Genomic DNA, 20,557 nt, shown 5'->3' with positions numbered 1-20,557 from the left:
CCACACGAGAAGCGAATATAAATACTGAAGACCAGCAGGCCCTATATTATTTCAGGTAAGGGGGTGGGGCCTTACCTGGCATTTACTGTGCACTTCTGTCTGTCTGGCGAGACTTGGTGCAATTGGATGCTTCAGCAGAGTCAGGTACGGATGCCCTTCCCATAGGTGGATCTCTCCACTCGATGTTTCAGAGAACCGTTATGATGTTACGACAACCTATTGTTTCACAAACCAGGGCCCTCATTTATCAATGGTGCGTACGGACAGATTTGTGCGTAGTGAGTGCGTAAGAACAGTTTCACGCAAAGTGTGGGATTCACCAACTTGTACTTAAACGTAGAAATGTGTGTAAATATAAGCACACCTCTGAGCATGCTTACGCAGATAATCTAGTGGTAGAATAGTGACACTACACACAAAAATCATTTTCACAGTAAAATCAGTCACAGTATGCATTAAGCAATCCACATGTCCTGTGTTTCCATTATTTATAAAACATTTTTAAAAATTTATAAAATTATGGTTAAGTAAATAATACAGAAAAACAAAAACAAAAAACAAATGCAAGTTATTTAGTAGTACTCAATTTAAGCTTGTAGAAATTACAGTGTAAACATCAACATTATAAAATTAAGTTAAACTACTCAACTTTTCTGATACTGGTTTTCCAATCATGCACTTGGCCTTGAATAATTAATGAGGTAAATTTTTTTTGCTGTTTTCCAGCAGTTATTACACTGTTTTATCATTGCTTTTGTGGTTAGGTTTAGTAACTTAACATTTTGTGACATTTGGAGCTCATTTTCTACTCAAAATGCCACAATCACACTCAAAAATGTTCCATCGAATGTTACCGTCATTGTGTGTTGTGTACCAAGTATTGAGGTCTCTGTGTTCAATAGCATTACTTTTAATGTGTAGATATGATGTCTACACAATATCTTTCGTATTATCTGCTTAGATGTTTCTAAGTAAAAGCATACACATCAACAGCATGGTTTCATTCAGGGTTATATTGTTTTGTGTAAAATGTATTGCAAGAGAGTTTTAAATTAAATAGAAATTACTCAACTTTTTACTGATAAAGTTACTTATAATTTTACTTATCTTAGCTATGTAGAGTAACTTAAACCCATATTAGAAATTTACTTAAATAGTTTATGTGCAAAAACAAGTAAAAATTAAGTAAACTTTATCTTTATTTTATCTTGCATTATTGGAAGACTTTGCAAACAATGCGCTCCAGAGAGCACGTTTTCCAAGATCATGCTGATCTGCTTGGCAAGAGCTCTCTTTGCTATTATTGTGGTGAGGAAAAAACACAATCACGTGACTTTTAAAGGGAAGTTTTGTCACCATATATGGTTAATTGGAGGCGTTTCCGAATGCTAATGACCTTGAATGTGAACGAGCATGGCACTTACGCACATGTGGGATTTATCAACAATGATTGCTTACTCATGTGCGTAAGAACTGCGTGCGCACGTTTGATAAATGCCGATTTTCTTGTACTTAGGCACATTCTAAATTTCATTCGTTGGACGAAATATAGAACCTTTTCTACGCACTGTTGATAAATGAGGGCCCTGGCTTAAGCTAGTCCTAGACTAAAATGCATGTTTGAGCTGTTTTAACTGAAAGCAACGTTTTGTCTTAAGATGCACACCAGTAATGTTTTTTTTTCTTTTTTTTTTTCTAGGGTATGTTTATAAAAGCTGCTTAAATGTCCTAATTTGACTAAGGCCTAATCCTGGCTTAGTCTAAGCTCTGTCTGTGAAACCGGGCCATAGCCTATAAAAAATTTAGTTGTTCACTATCACTCATTCTGTTGTCTGACAAAACATTATATATATATATATTATATATATATATATATATTCAAAATGAGAACAGCTTTATTGGACATCTGGCTATATAATATTATATTATATTATATTATATGCAAATATGCACACATATGCAAAGTGACACATGACATCATCTGGTGACATTTAGCGAATTTTTGGGCAGACTTTAGCTACTTTCCTTTGAAAATAATTAGCAACCACCAAATTTTTGTAACCTTTGTTAATGTTAGTTAATAAAAATGTTCACATTCATGTTAGTTTACAGTTCATTAGCTAATGTTAACATATACAAGATTTGAACTAATTATGAAAAATACTTCTAAAGGATTTATTAATCTTAGGTAATGTTAATAAATGAAGCCTTATTGTAGGTGTTACAAATAATAATAAAAAAAAATCATAAATTAAAAGATTTTAGATGCACATATTAAATTGCATTATAATAGTATTTTTTGTCATGTTGTACTATGGCATAGTGATGGGAGAAACAAAGCTTTTCAAAGCTTCGAATCAATTGAACCAATTGCTTCGCAAAATGATTCATTGTTTTGAAGCGTTCGAAACGCCACACACTGGTGACCCCTGCTGGTCAGAACAGTGTAAATGACAGAACAGCACATGACAGAAAACAGAACACGGTGCAGTAGTGTTTTTTTATATTAATGTGGTGCTATTATGTGCAGCAGAGTAAACAACACTTGTGTCTACTCCAGTGGCGTGCAGTGGTGTTCTGAAATGAGGCACATTTTTTTTTTTTTTTAATTTATGAATCAATGTAAATTCATGTGCATTACTCTTAACGGTGACACAGCTTCCTTGTTAAATGAACATTACTTTACATTACATCAAAAAAGAAACCAAATACAATTCTATTTTGTAATTTTACATTAACAATGTAGCTAATGTTCTATTTATCAAAACCAAGTCAATCTCATCAAGTAAATGTTTTAAGCATTTCTACATTCATTCCAAAATAACAACTAAAGGCAATAATAATTTAAACAATATTTTATTTGTGTATTTATGTTTTTCTTTTTAATAGTCAACTTAGGCTATTTTGGATCATCAGTCATGCTCCATAAACACCGTCTGTCACAGACATGAATTCAATTTCACCAAGCTGATTGCACTAAAAAAACCCCGCAGTCATCATGATTTCAATCCATTTCAAGTTTGATTTTGACATGACATAAAGCAGTGGTATCTTAACTATTTGATCTGTTTACTTTTCAGTTTGTCTTGAAAAGTAAATTAACACCATTTGTTCATTCAAACTGACACGCGGAACGTGCACGTCAATAAGAGGCGGGATTTATCACACAAACCAATCATATCCAATCATAGCACGATGGAGACTTCATTCTCAATTACCCCCCACAAAACTCACCGCACACCGGGGGTCTAATGGTTTTCTATGAGAGCAAAGGGAGGCATGACTCCTGCTGTAACTTCACCTGCGGGTGTCGCTGTTGAGCAGTGTTCCTTTAGAAATATGAGTGACTTGTGCTCTTTTTAATGTCATAATTTGCAATATTTGTGTCGTTTTATATGTAATATGGATTATTTTCTCATCCTATTTTTTTGAGGAGGCAAGATGCCCCTGGTGTACTCTGTGTGTCACATGTAGATGGTTTTCCACTGTTTGCTATGCAGCCTATTTTGAGGAGACAGCTGATTACCATTTATTTGCCGCTCTGATTGCACCCGCAAAACGCGAATACACTGCAGACTCACTCCTGCTCAAATCCAAGATAAATCATCAACACTGTCATCTCTTACACGTTTTAAGTAAATACATTACAATCGGCAAAACACATGCGCAGGTTACTTTACTTCCTGAACAAGTGCGCACCCGAGTCTGTGTTGCTTTCATATTCATGCGAACCGTGGCACATTTCGAGTGCAACCGAACTCAGACCACCTCCTTCAGGTAGTCTCGGGTTCAGTACCCCGGTGTGCACCCGGGTTCGCATGACAGCTTTCACATTAGTGATTTTTCATGCAAACCATAGCCAGCAGCCATATCATCCTGTAGCCCAAGACTGGTTGCCCACTGAAGCTAAGCAGGGCTGAGCCTGGTTAGTACCTGGATGGGAGACCTCCTGGGAAAACCAGGTAGCTGCTGGAAGAGGCGTTAGTGAGGCCAGCAGGGGGTGCTCACCCTGTGGTCTGTGTGGGTCCTAACACCCCAGTATAGTGACGGGACACTGTACTGTAACAAGCACCGTCTTTCGGATGAGACGTTAAACCGAGGTCCTGACTCTCTGTGGTCAGTAAAAAAATACCATGGCACTTCTCGTAAAGAGTAGGGGTGTAACCCCGGTGTCCTGGCCAAATTCCCTCCATAGGCCTTTACCAATCACGGCCTCCTAATAATCCCCATCCATTGAATTGGCTCTTTCTCTCTCTCTCCTCTCCACCTTCAGCTGGTGTGTGGTGAACGCACTGGCACCGTTGTACTGTGGCTGCCGTCGCATCATCCAAGTGGATGCTGCACACTGGTGGTGGATGAGGAGAGACCCCTGATATGATTGTAAAGCGCTTTGGGTTTACAGTTGTACATATGAAAGCGCTATATAAATGCCTTTAAAAAAAAAAAAAAGTGCCCCGTTTTGAACTAAACTGCCAGTGTTAAAGCCCCCTGAAAGCAACACTGACTCAGGTGTGCACTTGTTCAGGAAGTAAAGTGTTTTCGCCGATTAATATATATATATACACACACAATAAAACACATGAAAGAGATGACAGTGTTGATGATTTATCTTGGATTCGAGCAGGAGTGAGCCTGCAGTGTATTCGCACTTTGCGAGTGCAATCAGAGCGGCAAATGAATGGTAATCAGCCGTATCCTCAAAATAGGCTACTTACAAGCAGCAGAAAAAAAAAAATACATGTGACGCCATCCATCTTCTTCTGCTTATCTGGGGCCGAGTCGCGGGGGCAGCATGTCCTAGGTCTTCCCTGGGGCCTCCTCCCGGTGGGACATGCCCGGAACACCTCCCCAGGGAGTCGTCCAGGAGGCATCCGAAACAGATGCCCAAGCCACCTCAGCTGGCTCCTCTCGATGTGAAGGAGCAGCGGCTCTACTCTGAGCTCCTCCCGAGTGACCGAGCTCCTCACCTTATCTCTAAGGGAGCGCCTAGCCACCCTGCGGAGGAAACTAATTTCGACCGCCTGGATCTCGTTCTTTCGGTCATGACCCAAAGTTCATGACCATAGGTGAGAGTAGGAATGTAGATTGACCAGTAAATCGAGAGCTTCGCCTTGCAGCTCAGCTCCTTCTTCACCATGACAGACCGGTACAATGACTGCATTACTGCAGAAGCTGCACCGATCCGCCTGTCAACTTACTGCCGGCAATGCGAACCAAGCTCCTGCTCTGGTCGTACAGGGACCAGACAGCCCTTAGCAGAGGGCCCCGGACCCCATACTCCCAGAACACCCCCCACAAAGCATATGTGGACTGGTTGGGCAAACTCCCATAAACCGTCCAGCACTCTGAAGAGGGTATAGAGCTGGTCCAGTATTCCACGACCGGGACGAAAACCGCATTGTTCTTCCTGGATCCGCAGTGACGCACATACAGTAAACATAAGTGTTGTTTACTCTGCTGCACATAATAGCACCAAATTAATAAAAAACACTATTTATTGACCCGAGTTCTGTTTTCTGTCATGTGCCGTGCACTTCTGTGATGACGTAAGAGGCAAAGGCACCAGGGTTCGATAGAATCAATTTGAATGTGAAACCAGAACAACACTGCGGAGAGCACCGGGAACAATGGCGCCCAGGCTCGGACTGCAGCAAACGAGCCCAGTGTGAAAGCCCCCTTAGTCTACAGGAAAAACCCATAGAGATTTTGTTCAGTGGTTCACCGCTGGGGTCCGATCTCATTGAAATCGCATGTCTCATTGGTTCACAGAGCTCATCGCCCCCCAGCGGTGAACCATTGAAATTTCTAAACAGTTACGACGTAACAAAGCCTCATTTATTGAAATCAGTTTTATACACGCTCCGAACCACGGATTCAAAACAAAAGATTCATAAGGTTTCAAAGCTTCATGAAGCAGTGTTTCAATATCGCCCATCACTTCTAAGCATTCCATAAACTTTCAAATCATATTCTATTCAGTATTCACAGAAACCATTCATTATTCTTATGGCAACAGATCAACTGGTCCAGTTGGATACAGAAGACATCATGCTCCTTTTATTTGCCAAAATGCTTTTATTCTCATATTTTGATTACACACAAAATTGTACTTGTACAAAATGGGCGGTTACACAAATGCATTATTCTTCTCACAGTACTGCCAAACAAAGTCATAGATGCAAATCAATATCAAACCACTGGCTCAACTTCCTCACTCCTTCTTAAATGTCAGATCAGCTGAGAAACTGTAAGGCTACAGGGTAAGAACAGACATGAAACACTTTGGTTTGGTTCATTAACATTAATCTCAGTAAATGCTTATTAGATATGGAAAACCTGCACAATACTAAAAAATGTGATAAAATGAGAAGATTATGTGTATGAGCGAGAGGAGCGCAGAGGTTTTTAAGGACGTGAAGAGATGCATTCATGTATATATGGAGCGACAACGAAAGGATAAAGATGGATGGTGTTCATGATGGAAGGATAAAAGTGACATTATTTGGCCACACTGTGTGTCAGACGGAGCAGATATTAATTGAGAAATGGCACAGGATGAATTAATGATGGAACAAAAAAATCATTGGACGTATGTTTACAGCTGCATGTACTTTGTCGCCATGGCAAGAATTGGGGCTCCTGTTGGGACACCAGGGAAAGGGCCGCTGGATCCAGCAATGTCGATATGGGAGTAAGGCAAAGGTTTGTCCGAGTCCACTCCATGCTGAGGGGCAAATGTGTAGATGGTTAATATATGCATTTTTGCAAAAAATTTTACTTTTTAACTTTTTCTCCATCAGCATTTTAAGTTGCCAGCATTGATGCCATCATTTGTTCATTCAAACCGACGCGCGGAACTTGCACGTCAACAAGAGGCGGGATTTAATCACACAAACCAATCATATCCAATCATAGCGCAATGGAGACATTGCCTCCTCTCACGTGACTTTCCCCCATTCATTCTCAATTACCCACCATAAAACCCACCGCACACCGGGGGTCTAATGGTTTTCTATGAGAGCAAAGGGAGGCATGACTCCTGCTGTAACTTCACCTACGGGTGTCGCTGTCGGGCAGTGTTCCTTTAGAAATACGCCCTTCCCCTTTTTGTAAGTTCATTGTTTCATTCGGTAACATTAGGCAGTTTTCATTATATGCTGTTTAATGTTTGGTGATCACGTTAGCAAAGAGCAATAAAAAAATTAAAAAAATCAGTAAATGTTTTCAGCTTTATTTTTTACATAAAAATATGGCATGCAGTTGCTTCAAACAATGGTATAAAGCTATTCAAAACATTCAATGTAATTGTGATAATCGTAATTAATAATCGCAATTATGTGTACTTACAGCTATGGAAAAAATTAAGAGACCACTTAACATTGATTTCTGAACTTGGAGTGGTCTCTTACTTTTTTCCATAGCTGTATGTGTAAACAACTATCCGCTCATTCTGGTTTACTGTAAAAAAAGATGGACAGTGCATCTCCGCTTCCTTCCACTGAAAAAAACTGAAGCCAAAATATCCTAGTAACGGTAGTTGCCGATTATGTCTTTCAGACTCGGAGCCCAAGTCTGTGCAGTAGTGATCCTGAGGTGGAGCTGTGATATCATGGTCCCACCCACATTCCTGTGAAGGTAATTCACTCCATTTAATCGCAAGCACAGCACTCAATCATGATGTTCCACCCCGTTTATATAGCATCAAATAACTAACTAAAACCACATTTACTGGAAAAACGAACACTTGAACATATATCTGTGTGATAAGAACTACCTAAAATGACAGACACCATAATTGGAAAATATATTATTTGAAGTGTAATTGGATTTTTGTTTGGCTCACATCCCATTCGATTACATGGAGAGGTCGAATATGACCTAAACTGCAGCCAACCATCAGGGGGCGATCAAAATGCTTTGGCTTCACTTTTCAGGTCGTTTGTGGCACACCAATTTGTGGTTGCATCCTTCGAAGGGTGCATTCCATTGGAAACGGCACCCTCTATCATATAGCAGTGCAAACTTGTCAATGGTTGGGAAGCTTTGTGTCATAAATAACTCAATCGAAACTGATCTACTATATCAGGAAACTGCATCAGGAATAAGGTTCTTCCCATAGTTCTCCACACTGAGATAGAATCTATAGGTGAGTGTGTGTGCATCTACCTTATCCAGTCCAGAAGCCATGACGAGGAAGGCGGCGGGCGTCTGGTGTCCCCGTGGTGTGGCAGATGAGGGCAGGTTATTGGACTGCAGGATCTCCTCATACTCAGACTTCCCTTTGTGGAACTCATAATCCTCTCGACGAATAGTGGACACCTCAAACAGATCTCCCAGCACCTCTCCCGCTGCCACACAAATAGATTTCTGACAAATGAAACTACTTTTATAGAAACAAAAACAAACTCACCTTAGCTCTTCTTACCTTTCTGCCACTGCAGAGCGTTTCCTGAGCGTTGAGCAGCACCGTTATCCATTATGATCTACAGTGACACATGGAAAGTGACACGGTCAAAATGAAAATGGTCACAGTAGCACTGATGTGTGATGAACATTGTTTTTTCTACCCTGGGAAGATATGTTGAAGTACTCACAGAGTAGTGAGGTCCCATGGCTCTGATAGCATGTCCTGTCAGAGTGGCAATAGTGAAGAGATGAGGAGACACCTCCTTCAATGCCTACAGAAACATTCACAATTTTTTTTTTTTAAACATAGATCATGATTCTCCCATGATTCCAAACAGACAACTTGTTTTAGTTTATTGAAAATGTTTAATTAATCTGAATGAATAATTATAAAAAAAAAAAAAAAAAGGTTTAATGAATGATTCAATGACTCCCTCATAAATACGTCACTTGTTTCATTATGGGATGAATCAGCGTTTTTTGAAAAGAATCTCTTGAATGATTTATTGACAAATACATTTTTTTAACAGTCACATGTCGTCAGCAGGTGGTGTAACAAGGTAATCGATACAATCGTTATTTGAAGTGCCATGTTAAGCCCAAAGTTTAGTTCAGTTTTTACTCATACACAAGATTCAGCGTACAGTGCGTGTGACACGAATTTCATCATCAGAAGAGAACGTGCACCACCGAATTTTTGTAACTGGTTGCACATGTGCATTTAATTTTTTTTGCAGTACTTAGTTTATCCACATGGTGGCAACCATGCCTTGGGGGTGTCAAAGGTAGTCAAAGAAAAACTGCATAAACATAACAGACAGGAGCACATGTACAGCTTGTACAGCGACAATGGAGGCCTAGATAGACAAGAGATTGAGCAAAGAAGTTAGAAAGCACCCTAATTTGTACAGCTCCAGTCAAATGAAATATACTTTGCAAGGCTGTATACCCAGGGCTTTACTTTTAAAAGGTGATTCACTCGATTTTGCCATCACAGTCATCAGTGTTTATATCCGAACTATAAACTTTTATCTTAACATCACAGAAATAACAAAACTGTGTGGTTGATATTCGTGAAGCCATTTCATACCTAAACTGTAAATGATAACTGCTCTCTGGCTCACCGGCAGCCCAAACGCAGATTTGAATGTTCCGGTGTGATTTTGTCAAAGGTTTAATAGACACAGGCAAATTGTTGTCATTTAGGAATGAGATCGCATGGGTGTTTGAATAGAGATTGCGATCTTTTAACGGTCTATGCGAAGCCTGCCTTATTACGGTGCTGAAATGTGTAGTTAAACGTGAGGAGGCCAGACTGAAGAAATCAGGGACCATGTTAAAATTCAGATGCTTGTTATTAACATCTTATAAAAAGACATGCAGAGCCGTAGGTGCTACACACAAGCAAATTTACCTCATCCTACTTCCACTGTACAAGGTGAAAGTTGGCTTAACAACAAGCACATGCTTACTTTGATGTATTTTATAGAAAATTAAAATTATTATGAAAATTAACAATTTTTTTTATATATATCATATACATGTATAATATATTAATTATATCATTCAAAAGTTTGGGGTCGATAAGATTTATTAATGTTTTTGAAAGAAGCCTCTTATGCTCACTGTATTTATTTGATTAAAAATACAGTAAAAACAGCAATATTGTGAAATCTTATTACAATTTAAAATAACTATTTTCTGTTTTAATATACACTATATTGCCAAAAGTTTTGGGACGCCTGCCTTTAGGTGCACATGAACTTTAATGAAATCCCATTCTTAATCCGTAGGGTTTAATATGGAGTTGGCCCACCATTTGTAGCTATAACAGCTTCAACTCTTCTGGGAAGGCTTTCAACAAGGTTTAGGATTGTGTTTATGGGAATTTTTGACCATTCTTCTAGAAGCGCATTTGTGAGGTCAGGCAGTGATGTTGGCGAGAAGGCCTGGCTCACAGTCTCTGCTCTAATTCATCCCAAAGGTGTTCTATAGGGTTGAGCTCAGGCCAGTCAAGTTCCTCCACACCAACCTCTTTATGGACCTTGCTTTGTGCACTGTGGCGCAGTCATGTTGGAATAGGAAGGGGCGATGCCCAAACTGTTCCCACAAAGTTGGGAGCGTGAAATTGTCCAAAATGACCTGGTATGCTGAAGCATTAAGAGTTCCTTTCACTGGAACTAAGGGGCCAAGCCCAACCCCTGAAAAACAACCCCACACCATAATTCCCCCTCCACCAAACATTACACTTGGCATAATGCAGTCAAGCAAGTACAGTTCTCCTGGCAACTGCCAAACTCAGACTCGGATCGCCATCGACTTGCCAGACAGAGAAGCATGATTTGTCACTCCAGAAAACACGTCTCCACTGCTCTAGAGTCCAGTGGCGGCATGCTTTACACCACTGCATCTGACGCTTTGCATTGTATTTACATTTACATTTATGCATTTGGCAGACGCTTTTATCCAAAGCGACTTACATTGGATTACACTATACATTTTGTATCTGTGTATGTGCAAACCCTGGAATCGAACCCATGACCTTGGCATTGCTAGTGCCATGCTCTAACCACTGAGCTACAGGAAAGCTTGCACTTGGTGATGTAAGGCTTGGATGCAGCTGCTCAGTTATGGAAACCTATTCCATGAAGCTCTCTACACACTGTTCTTGAGCTAATCTGAAGGCCACACTAAGTTTGGAAGTTTGTACCTATTGACTCTGCAGAAAGTTGGTGACTTCTGCGCACTGTGTGTCTCAGCATGCTCTGATTCAACTCTGTGATTTTACGTGGCCTACCACTTCGTGGCCGAGTTTCTGTTGTTCCCAATTGCTTCCACTTTGTTATGATACTACTAACAGTTGACCGTGGAATATTTAGTAGTGAGGAAATTTCATGAATGGACTTATTGCACAGGTGGCAACTATCACGGTATCACACTTGAATTCACTGAGCTCCTAAGAGCGACCCATTCTTTCTCAGATGTTTGTAGAAGCTGTCAGCATGCCTAGGTGCTTGATTTTATACACCTGTGGCCATGGAAGTGATTGGAACACCTGAATTCAATGATTTGGAGGGGTGACCCAATACTTTTGGCAATATAGTGTATTTTAAAAATAACATCTTATTAAAAAAAAAGATATGTAGAGCAGTAGGTGTTACACACAAGCAAATTAGACAGAATGAGTACAGTTAAAGGTATAATTTTATATAACAAGATGATTTTGATCTTATGATAGTACCCTTTTAAATCTTAAAATAATAATTCATACTATTCTATATGTCGATATATGTGTGTACCTGCTCCTTCATCTCACACAGCAAGTCCACCATGACCATTCTTCCTTCAGCATCAGTGTTTCCAACTCGGATTCTACGACCGGCACGAGACACCACCAACTCGTCTGCCACATAACAATCTGTCAAAGGGTAAAGGGTAAAAAGAAAAAAAAAGAAAAAGGATGACAAATACTTCGTAACAGACACCCAAAGCTGTCAACGCATGCAGACAAAGCTGCTTACCAGATCCGACACTGTTCCGCACCATTGCCATTGCACCCACAACCTTCAGGTGTTTGGGCTTCAGTTTGGCTAGGACCTAAAACAACAATATTAGACTCTAATATACTTCTTATCTTCAGTAATATGAGCAGGTGTGTATGGGATCATACCTGGAAAAAGCCAGCAACAGCCGCAGATCCACATTTATCTCTGTGCATTCCAGCCATGACTCCACCGGCCTTGATGTCCGCTCCACCGGTGTCATACGTAATGCCCTGAAACAACATACAATGTAATTAGGACTGTAAACTGCTCTATCCTGGGTGTCTAAATACAATTAACCCTTAAAATTACCTTGCCAACCACCATGAGAGTCTGTTGAATGGGTCCTTCTCCACTGTAACTCAGCTTGATCACTCTGGCCTGATGGCGCGGCACAGCTGAAGCAGAAAAATCAGTCTTTTAAACACAACTTAATGATACATTACATAACACAATCACTAATGAGATCCACAGTTGGAGTCTTGAGCTCTGGGGAACACAGAAATGTGCCCTTTATCTAGGTCTTTGTCATTACTCCAGCCAGTCTTCAGTGTCACATGATCTTTCAGAAACCATTCTAATATGCTGATTTAATGCTCAATAAATAAATATATATATATATATATATATATATATATATATATATATAGCAAGAAAGATCTTTCTGAAGATGAAAAGCATGAAATGGTCCAATGTTGTGCAAAAGGCATGAAAACATCTAATATTTTGTTAAAAGTGAATGGAGATTATCAAATTATCATAAGATTTGTGAGTGATTTAGAGCACAGCAGAACTTGGTCAGATAAAAGCTTATTGATGAAAGTTCCTGTCAAAAAAATAATTGAATTAAAAGGGCAACTATAAAAAGCCAGTGTTGAGCAGAAAACAGGTATTTGAAGCTTCTGGTGTCTCTGGAGTCTTGAGAAGCTCTCCATGCAGGCTGGCAGTTGTGCGTAAAGATGCATTTAAGCCATCACTAACCAAACCTCACAGAGAGAAACATTTACAGTGGGTGTAGAAATTTAAAATTTTTCTGAAAATTTAAAAATAAATTCAGTGTTTGAAATAAAATGTTATTATGAATTTATTTATAAATAAATCAATCCTGCATTTTCTCATTTTTAGCTATTAAAGTAGACACTATGGATCATTGCTTTGAGGGATCTAGTTTTGGCTCTAACAAATTTGAAACAAGCTGTGGTTAGTACAAGAGTGAAATTTCTCTGTAATTCCATATTAGATCCACATTACATTATATGGATATTATATCCATATATTTCATATTTAACTGTGTTCTTACTGTTAGCACAGCGGTTGACTGCAGCCAAACAGGGGTACTCCTTCTCCAGAATATCCAATTTACTCACTTCTGTCACCTAAGAAACACAAGGAGATGAATGAAGCATGTCAGTTCTTATTGACATGAGATACAGCTTCAAAATCTATCAAATGTTCACTCAAAGACTCACCGTTACAGGACTATCCTTGAAGACTGCTTGAACATACTCAGCTACACGTGGGGCAGCCATTCGCTCTGGGTCAGAGCCACCGATATCACGACAGACAAACCTGCACCATACGCAAATGACCTTTTTTATTGCTTATTGTACACTGTAGGTCTTAGTCAAAATGATAGCTAAAAATTGGGGGCACAATGAAGGACACACAATCATACCTGCCGCTCTCTAGAGCAGTAGCTAGCTCAGTAATGGCGTCTCCCTCAGTCTTGTTCTTCGCCCAGACTCCCAGCACCGCCACCTTATGAGGGGACGTCTTGGACTCCCTCACCTCTAGAGGCTGATGACACAGATATTAACTAGGTTACGCTGGTACTGACAAGCATTAAAGTCTAAAACTAGAGAACGGAGAGGTAGAAATAATAGAGCATTAGTTCTATAAGAATCACTGTTACTTTAGTATTACTTGTATTTATATTTTGGATTTGTTTTTATTTTAATTTTAGATAAAGTTTTAGTAATTTTATTGTGCTTTTGCCATTTTTATTAGTTTTATTATTATAGTTTATATTATATTTCTATTTGGCTTTATTTTTATTTCATTTTTAGTCATTTCAACTTAAACATTTTATTTTAGTTAGTTGCTGAGGCAACAATTCTAAGTTTCGTTTAAGTTTTAAAGTTAATTTCATCGTCTAATATTTATATATATTTTTTTTATTTCAGCTTAAAACGCCCAGATTATGATTTTCGGATATTACCATTCATGCATGTGTGTTAAAAAGCTATTTGTGATTCTGAACTGTAACTCCAGTCTTACTTCCTGCTTAAATCTACGTTGGTTTGTAACAAATTTGCATATTGCTGTGCTGATGAAGAATAGGATAGAGGAGAAGGAAGTTCAACACTCCTATTTCTAAATCTGTCAGTCAATAAATGTGAAAAAGTAACTTGCGTTACTTATTTTAAAAAGTAAATTAGTAGATACAAAGGAGGATGTCAATGTGCATTTTAGGGAAAACTGAATTTTTAACATGACCATTTTAATGACTGAATGAAATAAAGTAAAAATTAAAAAATAATTAATACATAAAAACAATGCTTCTCACCATGTAGAGAGCATGCAGGGCTCCCAGCACGGCTGTCAGGGTGTTTTTTGCATAGCTGTTATGTGGGGGACAAACCAGCAGAGGACGCTTCATGCCAGTTTTCAGAGCCCTACGACAAAAAATAATTCAGATCAATGAAACAAAACCTTTAGATGAGTAAAAGTCTCCTTCAAAGACAGAGAGATGTCCTAGAAGAACAGCAGGTCAAGGACATGGACATTAAAGACAATATTGTTTTCACAGGATGTAAGTTGATCAATACGCATCCCGTTTGCATAAGCACCTCTTAATGCCATTAGCAGCAGCGTCACTGAACCGCCGGACATCATCATAATCCCGATTTACTGGACCAGTGCAGGCAAACACCAATCTGTTTCCAGGGAGACAAGGAGCCTTGACAACCACGACCTCTTCCCCGAAGCAACAGTCCACCTGAATGAGAAGAGTGACAGAAGTGTACAGTGAAAAATAAAAATAAATTTAAAACTCTGTGCTGGTTAGATGTGTGTAGTGTTGAACTCACTGCACTGTAGTCCTGTAATGGTGCTTTCAAACTCTCCAGCTCTTTAGGGAGCTCCTCATAATTTTGGGCTACCAAGATAATGCCATCAAAACTGTAAAAAGAGAGGAATAATCCAAATCAAGCTTCACAATATAACAAATATACATACTTTCACTCATTGTAATAGCTCACCATTAGCCATCTTAATCTGTTTTTTATGTCTTTTTTTTATTAAAAATGTATAAACATCCTTAAAACCACAAACTTGTGAAGCAGAATTGTGTAGGTTAGGGTTATTAAGACTTGTTTACATACACATTACAAATAATTTTCTTTCTTTGAAATAAAGCTGAAATTAATACTATACAATATAAATAGTAGGGAAAATAATAATAATAATAATAATAATAATAAAAAATACTGAAATGTTGCTTTAGCAGCTAACTGAAATAAAATAAGTTTAAGCTAAAGTACTAAAATTAAATATAAATTAAAGCCAAATAAAAATATATAAAATTAAAAATGACAAAAATACACAACAAGATGAGTAAATCTTAAACTAAAATGAAAATGCAAAAGCTAATTCAAAATATTAATAACATCTATTATGGTATATAAATAAGCCGCTTACGCGGGCATATTTTTTGTTCGTTAAAAGGTGCCCGAGAATGCTTTTTCACAAGATGTAATTTAACCCTTTCGCACGTAAGTTTCAAATATTCTGGCTGACCCCCCAGCGTGAGTTTTTTAAGGCGACCGTTATTTGGAACGTATCACTTTATGGTTTCCATGGTGACGCGTCATTGCTTGTTATGTGGCACACCGCAGCACTGTATGAATGATGATCTGCTTTCATTTAATTTTTCCTATTTTATTCAAAATATTCACAAATTTGTTAACTATAGCATGAAATATCTAATATTCCGATTGCCAAATATGTGCAAGTGGATGTGTTTTGCTGTTTAAACACCTTTATAATGATCGCGCTTTGAGCCATATGAGCGATGGGCGCCGCCATGTTAGTTTGCACCGCGCAGAGAATCGGATCTGTTGGATTTACAACCCGTGAATTTATCCACTTCTCCCGAAATACATGAAAGTAAGTGTGCCGGTTAACTGGGGAAGAATAGAGTAAGCTTTTAAGTTACTTTCACAATGTGTATCTGATATGAATTAAACGTGTTGTCAAGTTATAATGGAAAGGGTTGTTTTTTCCGCTTCTATAGACATCATTGTGTATTTTACAAACTCTAAATATATTGTTTTGTTAGTACTCATGTGTATTTAAATGTCTGAAACCTGAAATGAACATTATTTGGTTGAAAACATTGCATATATGTGATATATGAAAAGCGCTGCGTGTGTCTAGCGCCAGTTAAAGCGCGCACGCACATTTGAATTTGGCAGTTGATCACGTAAAGCACTGAACGTTCTAATCACACCGGTGTGATCGTACGCTTCTGGGGCCAGCCAAGACTGATCACACCGGTGTGATCGTACGCGTCAAAGGGTTAAGTCTAAGGTGTCTCCTGAATGTGTCTGAAGTTTCAGCTCAAAATACCCCATAGATTTTTTTTAATAAATTTTTTTAACTGCCTATTTTGGGGCATCATTAACTATACACTGATTTTGGCAGCGCGCCACCCCTTTAATTCGCCTGCTCCCTGCCACACGAGCTCTCGACTATATTACAGTGTATGTACAAAGTTCACACAGCTAATATAACCCTCAAATGGATCTTTACAAGATGTTCGTCATGCATGCTGTATGCATGCTTCGAATTATGTGAGTAAAGTATTTATTTTGATGTTTAGTTTTGATTCTGTATGAGTTTGAGGCTATGCTCTGTGGCTAACGGCTAATGCTACACTGTTGGAGAGATTTATAAAGAATGAAGTTGTGTTTATGAATTATACAGACTGCAAGTGTTTAATAATGAAAATAGTGATGGCTCTTGTCTCCATGAATACAGTAAGAAACAATGGTAACTTTAACCACATTTAACAGTACATTAGCAACATGCTAACAAAACATTTAGAAAGACAATTTACAAATATCACTAAAAATATCATGTTATCATGCATCATGTCAGTTATTATTGCTCCATCTGCCATTTTTCACTATTGTTCTTGCTTGCTTATCTTGTCTGTGCACAGATCCAGACGTTAATACTGCCTTTCCTTGTCTAATGCCTTGAACATGGGCTGGCATATGCAAATATTGGGGTCATACATATTAATGATCCCGACTGTTACGTAACAGTCGGTGTTATGCTGAGATTCGCCTGTTCTTCGGAGGTCTTTTAAACAAATGAGATTTATATAAGGAGGAAACAATGGGGTTTGAGACACACTGTATGTCATTTCCATGTACTGAACTCTTGTTATTTAACTATGCCGAGGTAAATTCAAATTTTGATTCTAGGGCACCTTTAAAGGTTTAGTTCACCCAAAAATTAATTCTGTCATTTATTACCCTCATGTTGTTCCACACCCGTAAGACCTTCGTTCATCTTCAGAACACAAATTAAGATATTTTTATTGAAATTCGAGAGGTATATGACTCGTCCATAGACAGCAATTTAACAACCACTTTCGTGGTCCAGAAAGGAACTAAAGACATCGATAAAATAGTCCATGTGACTACAGTGGTTCAAGGTTAATTTTATGAAGCGACGAGAATACTTTTTGTGTGCAAAAACAAAACAAAAATAACGACTTTATTCAACAATCTCTTCTCTTCCCTGTCATTATCCTTATGCAGGTGACGCAGTAAGCCCAGTGAAGGCTTCTGTGTTTACGTACGAATGGCGGCTCAGTATTGGCCAAAGCTGATCATGTGAGCAGCACGACGCATGCGTGTGATGCTGACGCAGGAGCCGGCCAATGATGAGTCGGCGTTCTGACGTAGACCCTGGAAGTGCTGGACATAAACAACGTACGAGAATGACACAGAAAATAAGAGATTGTTGAATAAAGTTGTTGTTTTTGCGCACAAAAGTATTCTCGACGCTTCATAAAATTAAGGTTGAACCACTGCAGTCCCGTCAACTGTTTTATCGATGCCTTTAGTACCTTTCTAGACCTTGAAAGTGTTGATTATATTGCTGTCTATGGACGAGTCATATACCTCTCGAATTTCATCAAAAATATCTTAATTTGTGTTCTGAAGATGAACGAAGGTCTTACAGGTGTGGAACGACATGAGGGTTAGTAATTAATGACAGAATTTTCATTTTTGGGAGAACTAACCATTTAAATGTATTAAAACAATTTGTTTAAAACAGGAATAAATGACTTGCCAAAAAAAAAAAAACTTTTATAATAAAATGACTTATTATATTACAGAATTTTGCTTTTCATGTATATGTTCAGGTATGTTGTTTTAAGGATGTTTAAGCAATTCCACTGGAAAATAAGGACAAAAATGCAGATGGAATTTTTGGGAAAGTAGTTCAGTTCACAAAGATTCACACTTGACACAATAAGCTATACTCTTACACATCAGTGATAAGAAAGCAGTCTAAAGTCTAAAGTCTGTGTGTTGTTGATTGTAAAGCAGGCAGTTCAGGTAACAGCAGTGCTGACTGATTTATAAAAGTCACAGTTTCTGTGATGGTGATGTAATGCTGCGAGGTAGTTCGTCACGTTCGTGAGCACCCTTCTGAATTATAAAATGACAAATGGGACAGGGACACCAAACTGCACGTCTGTGAGGCCACAAGATTTAGCACATTAAGTTTGAGACTGGGCTTTACTCACTTCTTGTCGTTGCAGTCAGTGGTCGACTCGATAGGCTGGACACTGGATGGAAGGAAAGACAGAAGATTGAAAACTTTACGTGTGTTGAGAAATTTGCTTCATTGAAGGTTTAGTGGATCTTGCTTAGTTATCGTGTTTATGGTCATGAGAGGCTCTTCAAGAATTAAAGCATAAGTTGATGTTTAGCTCGACTCATTTCAACTGCTCTCATGATTTCTGATAATGCTTGATTGACATTTGAGTGTCATTTGGCAGTTATGTACAGTGGGGTCCCAAAAGACTGAGACTATGACAAAAGGAATATGCTTCTGTTTTTCTATTTTTAAGACATTTTTTTTTAACTAATGGTAATATAAATTTACTTATTTGATTGGCATCCTAGAAATTGTGCAGAGTCTTAGTGGTCTCAGACTGCTGGACTTTTGCAACTGCAAACGTTTTGCATTTAAAATGACAATTCAATTCAAATGAATTAATGCACTGAAACATTTGCAATCTTCAGATGAGGGACAAATAAACCATTTGCAGCTTCCACAAAAACAGTTCCTCACTGCTGACATGGCAAATTCAAATACTTCTCATAATTTATTTTTAATGGTGTCATGTCAGCAAAGAACTGTTTTGCTGAAACTGTTATTTAATTAGGCAATCCTTCATCCTATCCTTAGTACTCTGGATGGGGGCTGCGACAGGGTGAGAGTGTGTCTATGGAAGACTTTTTTTTTATTTTTTTTTATGCATATTAATAAAAAAAAAAAAAAAAAAGTTAAAATTGATCAAACTTGACTTCATTACATTTTCATACTGCTTTCTAAACATTGGTAAGACAGCACGATATTAAATTACAAAATAACTAGTAAAAAGGCAATAGTATTTCCTACCTATATTATATATTATAATATATATATATATATATATATATATATATATATATATATATATATATATATATATATATATATATATATATATATATATATATTATAGAGAGAGAGAGAGAGAGAGAGAGAGAGAGAGAGAGAGAGAGAGAGAGGAAATACTGCTGGACTTTTGCAAATGCAAACGTTTTGCATTTAAATGACAATTCAATTCAATTCAAATGAATTAATGCACTGAAACATTTGCAATCTTCAGATGAGGGACAAATAAACCATTTGCAGCTTCCACAAAAAACATTTCCTCACTGCTGACATGGCAAATTCAAATACTTCTCATAATTTATTTTTATATATTTGTGAAATTACTGTGATAGTCCTGTGAAATTGTATATTGCTTTCTGGAAAAAAAGCGAAAAAACCGAACCAAAAATCATTTGCATTATCCTGCCAAGAAACGGATGAATAAATAAATCTCCACAGCAAGATATTTTAACACGAGACCAGTATCTAGCTTTTAGCGATTATTAATTAAAATAATTGAATTTGAAAAACAAAAATAATGATCGTACCAAACACGATATACCTCAGAAAACAGGAGTAATGATGGAAACTTATTTTAAACATGAACAATTATAAACAATCCTCTTACCTCACAGACATCTTCACGTTTCCTTCTCTCGCCTTGCAGAAGTGAAGTCATGAAGTCAGCTGAGCTGACAAACTAATCACATGACCAATGGAGTCACGTGATGCATCAAAATGTAGTTTTCCCGAACTTTGTAATGAAATAAAATGCACATAAATTGTGAAATTAATGAATTAGTTTATTTCAAATGTGCGATTTTAATATGCATCTTAATGTTTTAACCCAAGAGTGTATTTTAATATTCCTTAAATCGCGT

The 20,557-nt window shown here is 38.0% G+C and overlaps 1 protein-coding gene and 1 pseudogene across 1 annotated transcript; one reads left to right on the top strand and one right to left on the bottom strand.

The window, feature by feature from the left end:
- The first annotated feature begins 3,858 nt into the window (after positions 1–3,858).
- LOC137027461 (5S ribosomal RNA) lies at positions 3,859–3,975 on the top strand (annotated as a pseudogene).
- A 2,085-nt stretch (positions 3,976–6,060) lies between these two features.
- zgc:152830 (uncharacterized protein LOC767682 homolog) lies at positions 6,061–20,364 on the bottom strand. The gene is made up of 16 exons (XM_067393954.1): positions 20,305–20,364; positions 18,778–18,819; positions 15,038–15,128; positions 14,798–14,946; positions 14,515–14,623; positions 13,624–13,745; positions 13,418–13,517; positions 13,249–13,324; positions 12,261–12,346; positions 12,077–12,181; positions 11,928–12,003; positions 11,706–11,824; positions 8,595–8,678; positions 8,426–8,483; positions 8,167–8,348; positions 6,061–6,724 (listed from the first exon to the last, which is right to left on the bottom strand). Exons 1-16 carry the CDS (start codon positions 20,313–20,315, stop codon positions 6,596–6,598), a joined length of 1,539 nt encoding a protein of 512 aa, XP_067250055.1. The 5' UTR covers positions 20,316–20,364; the 3' UTR covers positions 6,061–6,595.
- Positions 20,365–20,557: the final 193 nt, after the last annotated feature.

This window comes from Chanodichthys erythropterus, chromosome 9, assembly GCF_024489055.1.
Source record: "Chanodichthys erythropterus isolate Z2021 chromosome 9, ASM2448905v1, whole genome shotgun sequence".
Lineage (NCBI taxonomy): Eukaryota > Metazoa > Chordata > Actinopteri > Cypriniformes > Xenocyprididae > Chanodichthys > Chanodichthys erythropterus.
Note: the sequence above shows the minus strand (reverse complement) of the source record. Positions and strands in the feature narration are given on the sequence as shown.

Coding starts and splice junctions, on each gene's coding strand:
- zgc:152830 (XM_067393954.1), bottom strand. Junction 12,347..13,248: donor AGTCAACCGCTGTGCTAACA/GTAAGAACACAG, acceptor TTTCTGCTTCAG/CTGTGCCGCGCCATCAGGCC. Junction 11,825..11,927: donor GCGGAACAGTGTCGGATCTG/GTAAGCAGCTTT, acceptor ACCCTTTGACAG/ATTGTTATGTGGCAGACGAG.